This window comes from Cyclopterus lumpus, chromosome 8 (genome assembly GCF_009769545.1).
Source record: "Cyclopterus lumpus isolate fCycLum1 chromosome 8, fCycLum1.pri, whole genome shotgun sequence".
NCBI lineage: Eukaryota > Metazoa > Chordata > Actinopteri > Perciformes > Cyclopteridae > Cyclopterus > Cyclopterus lumpus.
The window spans coordinates 9,875,765-9,883,161 of NC_046973.1; the positions used below are offsets into that span (position 1 = coordinate 9,875,765).

The 7,397-nt window shown below is 42.8% G+C and overlaps 1 protein-coding gene across 1 annotated transcript; it reads right to left on the reverse strand.

The window, feature by feature from the left end:
- Positions 1-3,918: 3,918 nt before the first annotated feature.
- LOC117735642 (ADP-ribosylation factor-like protein 4D) lies at positions 3,919-7,036 on the reverse strand. Its single transcript, XM_034540415.1, has 3 exons — positions 6,816-7,036; positions 5,591-6,235; positions 3,919-4,467 (listed from the first exon to the last, which is right to left on the reverse strand). Exons 2-3 carry the CDS (start codon positions 6,023-6,025, stop codon positions 4,303-4,305), a joined length of 600 nt encoding a protein of 199 aa, XP_034396306.1. The 5' UTR covers positions 6,026-6,235; positions 6,816-7,036; the 3' UTR covers positions 3,919-4,302.
- Positions 7,037-7,397: the final 361 nt, after the last annotated feature.

Here is a 7,397-nt window from a genome sequence, read left to right on the forward strand (position 1 = left end):
AGCACAAAGGGGACATAGGGAGCTGCTCTATGCCACACAACATCAGCATAGAAAATATATTCCACACAACTGCGTGTTTACAACTACAGTGTAAGCAGTGGTCAAATGTACTTCCATGTATGTAAATGACTTGCTTAATTACCCAGATGAAAATAAGTATTGACTTGGAAGAAACAACCAGATGTATGTAGCTTGATTAGTATTATATTTAGTATTAATGCATAGAGACTCCTTTGTTAGTGAGAGAAAGCAGGAATAACACAGATAACACATGGCTCTTGGTATAAAGTGGGATGGGGATTAGTCTGCAGTTTTGAACATTAAACAGTAGAACTGACTAGTGGGGGGCCGTGATCTGAACTTACAGTTCTGGGACTTGGTGGATAGGTCATCAATGGAGGTATCAGCAGCTTACATTATTGGCATTCCAACAGAAAATCTCTTTGAATGAGTATATCATGAGAATGCATGTGACAGAAGAGGAACATAAAGAAACAAAGTAGCGTGTGTTACTTCTAGACTAGTTTATTGCAATTCCTTATTATCAGGCTGCTCTAATAAGTCTCTTAAGTCCCTCCAGTTGATCCAGAATGCTGCAGCTCGTGTACTCACAAAAACTAAGAAAAGAGATCACATTACTCCTGTATTAGCTGCTCTGCACTGGCTCCCTGTAAAATCAAGAATCACATTTAAAATTCTCCTCCTCACCTACAAAGCCTTGATTGGTGATGCACCATCATATCTTAAGGAGCTTGTAGTACCTTATTATATTGAGACTGACCATCTGGTGACCTGGTGCAGTCAAAAAAAACCTGGAGCTCAATGCTCTAAAGACCGTGGAGATGGTTGTGGAGTTCTGGAAGAACGTAGCCCCACCAGCACCTACAGTATCACCCTCTCAGACTCCACCATCAACGCTGTGGAGTCCTTCAGCTTCCTGGCTTCACTATCACCCATGACCTCAAATGGGAGCCGAACATCAGCTCCATCACCAAGAAGGCTCAGCAGAGGATGTTCTTCCTGAGGCAGCTGAAGTTCAACCTGCCAAAGACCATGACGGTGCACTTCTACACCTCCATCATTGAGTCCATCCTTTGCTTCTCCATCAGTGTCTGGTACTGCAGCCACTAACAAGGACCAGGGCAGACTGCAGCGCATCATCTGCTCAGTTGAGAGGTGATTGGCTGCAATCTGTCCCTCCAGGACTTGTTCACCTCCAGAACCCCGAAGAGGGCAAGGAAGATTGTAGCTGACCGCTCTCACCCTGGACACAAACCGTCCGAGTCCCTTCCCATTGTTTTTATTATATATTTATTTGTATTGTCTATGTTTATTGTTATGCAGTCAAATTCCTTGTATGTGCAACATACTTGGACAATAAATTATTCTGATTTGACCAATGTTGTGCTTTAGGCTCTGTTCGATAGACTGCTAAAGCTACTACATTTTCTACTGAAACTCCACTTTCCAATATGGCTGATTGAAAGTTTCAAGCCCCACTGATGTCAGTATGGGTGGTCTCCAGTCAGGCAGGGTCACATGTATGAGTAGACGACTGGATGGAGTATCACAGTCAAGTGATTTAGATGAAACTGAGGATGTGTTGGGTTGCGTTTGGTATCAGAGAACAGCCAGGCCAAGTCATGTGGGTGGGGGCTGGGCGGCTTAAGGAGGGCTTTAACATTCCTGTGTGACTGATCATCGCTGGCTGGATTCCAAAGGATAGCAGCGATAAATAACGCAAGCTTCTTTTGGCTAATTAAATGTCTGTATTTGTGCAAAAGTTTTAGTTATCTGCCATCATGACCTAAAACATGTATGTTGTAGGATTGTTGCAGGATTATCTCTCATCTTACATTGACAGGAGTTAATGAGCCTTGGTCTCTTGACGTAACGTGTGGTTGACTGATACGTCTTTAGGGTCGCAGGAGGTTTCTAAAACGCCCCCTGCTGCTACCTCCTGCTCTCGTCTACTTCCAGGCAAGGCGCAGTGCTCTCGAACGAGCTTAATGTCAAAACTGGCCTGGTTAGCCAATCAAATGGAGCAAGAGGCGGGCTTTACTACTTTTCCAGTGTCTTCCTGTTTTGATGCCGGTAGATGTGGTCGGTAGGAACGGACATATGCAGACAAAAGGTTGATATTGGATTTGGATGAACTATATAATTAATCTCCTCTTCATTCAACAGCATGAGCTCTACGTCTGCATTGAATATACAAATGTAAATGCGTCATTTACATTTGATGCCTGACTCCCTTTGCAACACTTCTGGGAGTGATCAGGGCCTAACATTGTAATGTGTATGTCAATGTGTCCCCAGAGCGGCAGGGATAACATATTACTTAAACCATGAGACACGTTGCAAACCCAGACACGTCTACAGACCTCAAGCTGAGCAGTTGATTCAACACCAATCAGTTTCAACATTAGAAGCTTTACAAGGACAGGATACATCTCACAGCCACTGGATTTTATTTTGTTGAACAGGTAATGTGTTTTTTTACTTATTTTGTCCACCCATCTCACAGCTGGATATACATTACAAACAACAGTCATTCACCGGAGTGTTCATCATGCCCAGTTGGTGATTGAAGCTGTGCAGAATGTGGGAGCACTGCCACAAACTTTTAAGCCCCATGGCACCCAATTGGGCGCCGATTTACACATTATAGTTAGACTGTGTAAAACCTTACAATAAACATGAGCCAATATATTGATGTTATACATCCAATTAAACAAGAGAACTTGGGCTACAAGAATCAGTAAGCCATTTCCACACAACTCAAACACCAACTGAAAGAATTATGAAAATATCATAATCATCATTTTGTCAGGAGTCAGCCCACTCAGCACGTTTCCGGAACTAGCAACCCGTAGCTCGGTGCTACCAGAAAAAGACAGATAGCAAAAAGCAACTCCACAGATTCTAAATATCTTTTCAAAATCCTTCTGCACCAAAGCATCACCGAGATATGAGCCAGAGAACACAGCAACATGAATCGATTTAGCGCTTACAGTCACAAATGTTGCTTATCTTTGGCTTTAAAAAAAAAAAAAAAAACATTTTTCTTCTTCTAATCAACAAATACTGCTATATTTGGATGTATTAAACACCATTAGTAATATACAAGTGAAATATTGTGCTATGATCTCTGATGTGCTTTGCTGTTTCTGTGCATCCTTCCAAGAGATAATCATCCTGAAAGTGCTTTTTTCTAGGCAAACCTAGAAATTAAACTTTTGCTGTCTTTCATCTTTATTTACTCTTAACCAGTAACACATATAATAATATTTACACGTATGAACAAAGGCACACATGGTTTGCCTTTATTATAACACCAACATTATTCAAATAGCCTTTGTGGTTGCAGAGATACACCCTTTTTAGTGTGGGTATGTTATTTCGAGCAGAAACCTAGAAAATAGCTTGGGGCTTAAAAGGTTAAAGGTGTTCACCTTAGGTTCCAAGGTTTCTCAGCTTTTGTAAAATAAAGAGACATGTTTCCAATAATTAATGCCAAAGTAAGTCAATCATTTATTCTTGTTGACATTTTACAAAAAAATAATGCACAAGGTATAAAAAAAAATAACTACTTGTTTGAAATTTCCAACCGACCATTCAGTCGACCCTGAAATACACCGAACGGTGACACAACTTTGGTGAAGTGAAAAACTTGCATGGCTGGATGTCTGTAAATGTACCGCTGGTGGTTAATGACATGCCGAACTGAGCATTGGGCAGTTTCTAACCTTGAATAAGCATAAGAATCTTCATTTGAGCAACAAAAGTGTTGTCTTAATATTCTTTATGCAGGTATTTGGGTGAGCATCCTGCAACCTAAAGAATTGGAGTACAGTGTGACATTGAAAAGGAACAGAAACTGTGCTCAACCAGGCCTGCAGCTTTTTTGGTTGGCACTAGTTTGTAGTGGTAGAAAATATCCTTCACTATTGGAGTGAGCGTTCGTCATGTATTGCACAGGTTTTCCTCTGGAGCTGTAATTCTTTCTGCTATGCTCCTTTGAGGATTGGGGGATGGGACACGAGGAGACGGGAGAGGGCTCGAGAGCAGACGCGATCCCAAAGAAAGCAGATCTGGCCAAATGTCTGGCGGGTGAAGGAACATGTGGAACAGACGTGAGAGCCAAAGTGTGAAGTTGGTTGAAGTCATCCCAACTTGTCTGAAGTACGGGCTTCCTTCTAGTTTCACCCACTGAAGTCCCAAAAGTGTCAGATGTTGCTGCTGAGGAAGGTCCTCAGACAAGCAGAGTTTCAAAAGGTAAACCTCCATCAATCCTCTGCCTCATCTCTTCTTCTTGCTGTGTCGGGGCATCTTCTTCCTCTTCAGGATCATCTCGTAGAGCTTCTCCAGGCCGGGCTGCAGACCCTGACCATCCAGCGCCGAGCAGCCCTGTGTGTGGTGCAGTGAGGACGGGCTCAGCTCCTGGAGAGCCAGAACCTTCTCCACCTGAGGAGACACAAGAAACTGGTCACCTTAAAGCTATGAATCATTGCGTATGATGCCAACATTCTGAAACTGTGATGGTACTAGTCTTTCACTCTTTTTCTGGTATTCAATGTGTGCATTATGTCTCGCAACTCCAGAAATACCAAAAACGGCAAAAACTCAAATTCAAACAGACCTAAAGCAAACGCCTGTTGACCCAAACCCCTATTACATTTTGATCTGTACGAGCTCTATTTAGTTCAAAGGAATATCGCGCAGAAGTTTATTATAACATTATCATGATGTGTTCAAATGTAATCTTGTAAAAATGTAGTTTTTGGCAAGACATTTTTATTTTCTTGGGATTAATAATCGTTTGTTGCTGGTTGGACAGCAGATTATTGGTTTTGGTCAGCCAGCACAATCTGGTTTTCCTCAACCGTTTAAAAACTATTTGTGAAGTAAGCAACATTCTGTTAAGTCATCCTAGCTGCATGTGCTACCACCTGATGCGACGTGGGGATGAGTTCAAAGCACGTTCACATTCAAAATACTCAAGACATAAAATACCATTTGAACATTTATAAGATCTTGAAAATAACTTTGGGAAGGCAATGTTGGGGAGTTCTGATAGATAGCATTGGAGAGCATTGGAGAGCATTCTCAGCAGTTTGAGGTTGCATCAGAAACCCTGACAATTCATGGATGCATATTAGCCAAGTGGTTATGGCCGCTTGTGGATGTCCACAGAGACACATACACAACCCTTTAGGGATGTGGGCAAAATAAATAGGAAAGTAACATTTTGATTTTTACCCAGGAAATCAAATCCAGTAATGTTGCTAGTTGCACCATGTACCAAAACATAGTGACATCTTGAAATGTTTTTTTTGTCCACCTTACAGTTAAAATCCAATACACTATTACTAACAATGAATGTAATAACTCATATTATATATAATATACAGGAAACCCTTGGATTGAAGAAGCTAGAACTGGAGAACATTTGACATTTTCACGTCATATTAAACTTATATGGTTAATCAATTAATGTTGTTGTTGTTGTTGTGAAAATTATTTAATTCATTAATTTAGAATTAAGCTGTACACAACACCACCAAGCCATTCATGTAGCAATAATTACCTCTGAAGCAGACACAGCTCTATCCAGGTCCTGTTTGTTTGCCAGAACCAGCACGGGCACCCCTTGGTTTTCAGCCGACCGGGTGATCCGGTGGAGCTCCGCCTTGGCCTCCTCCATGCGATCTGCCTCGGCTGCGTCCACCACGAACACCAGCCCGTCCGTCCGCCTGGTGTACGACTTCCAGAGGGGCCTCAGTTTCTCCTGACCGCCCACATCCCACACCTGGAATGCAGTGGTGTTGGTTTTGGAGTTCCCCATGGGCACTTTTATCCGCTCCATGTTGAAGCCTTTGGTGGGGATCGTCTCGACAAACTCCCGCAGCTTGAGTCTGTAGAGGAGGGATGTTTTACCTGCCGAGTCCAAACCGATCACCACGACATGGAAAGACTGAAAGCCGGGGAGGCTGGGGGCAATTTCTGTCAACTGGTTCCCCATGTTACGGTCCTGAAAAGTGGAATTACTTCCTCTAGAGATTTACAAGACCGAATTATTTCCTTTGGCAGGTCTTCCTTAAGCTCCCACTATGTGGCTGTTTTCCTGAGCCCTTGTCTCATGGGCTTCCTGTCACTTTGAAGGTGGCTGGTGGGGACGAGGAGGAGTCGGTTTGGCCGAGCGCAGTTCACACTCCTGGCCTCACTTCAAAGGCTGGTCCGGGATGATGGGGACAGACATGAGAGGGAAGACAGAGAGAGGGGGAGGAAAACACGAGTCAGCTATTTTAACAAGGGCACTGGGCTCTCAGTAATTAGACTAGCTGCGACTCAGTGGAGCTCCAATACACTGTCACGACATGAACCATGAAGAATAGAGACTACCAGTTACATTTAGTGCGGCAGTAGTTTCTATACTTGATTTTGTATAACAACAGCAGGTTAAACATGTTATTTCCTCCTGCTCAGAACTGGAAAAACCGGGATAAAACATAGACCCCCACCGCCCCATAAAAAAAGCACCAGCTCAAAAACGAGCAACACAATAAAACAGATTAGGAAAGGAACGTGGTAAAAAAAAAAATTAGACATTTTAGAACAAAACAACCTTACAATTTATCTGCGAAGTTAAAATTAAATAAAAAAGTATAACGTTAGTATCCGTCTCTTTACAGAGCGCTCCGCGGCGGAAGGAGTCGTAGACTTGCTGTCGCTGCCACAGCAGCGCTACGACCAAAGTCAACACAAGTCGGTTTTGGGGGATTTTAGAATGTGTTAAATGTTCCATATCTCACCTGTCAGCACTTCCAATTATTTTAAAGTCGTCAACATTGTAGCACTACAGCAAATGTGTGAGCGGTATCCTAGTTTTAGAGACCAAATGATCGCGTGCGCTCGGTCAAAGGCGCTCCATGTAGACTGTGCGGCTCTCGCGCTGGTCTAACCACGACTGGCCTCCGGAGAGAAGCAGCGCTGGAAAGAAGTCCGGCCAACCCCCTGCTGCTGACGTCGCGGCCGCGAGGGGGACAGACATCCACGGAGCGATCGAGGGAACACAAACAGTCATCTGATAACACGGTCTGGAGTCGGCCTACTTTCCCTGTGAGGGTTTAACGTGATTTAGAAATAAAATAATATGTAGTATAATATTCGATTTGTATGATTGATATAGTCAGACTTTTTTTAGCCTAATGATTTAAATATTTAAAAAGTATAAAGTAAACCCAGAGTAACAGCAGCTAGTCGAACAGAGGCTTGTCCAGACTCTATGAATTATGTACAGCCCTCAAGGTGAAACTGCGTCAACAGCAGCTTATTTAAATGAATAATAAAGATGAGAACAATCTAATATTATGTTTCACCTCAGAACAAAACAT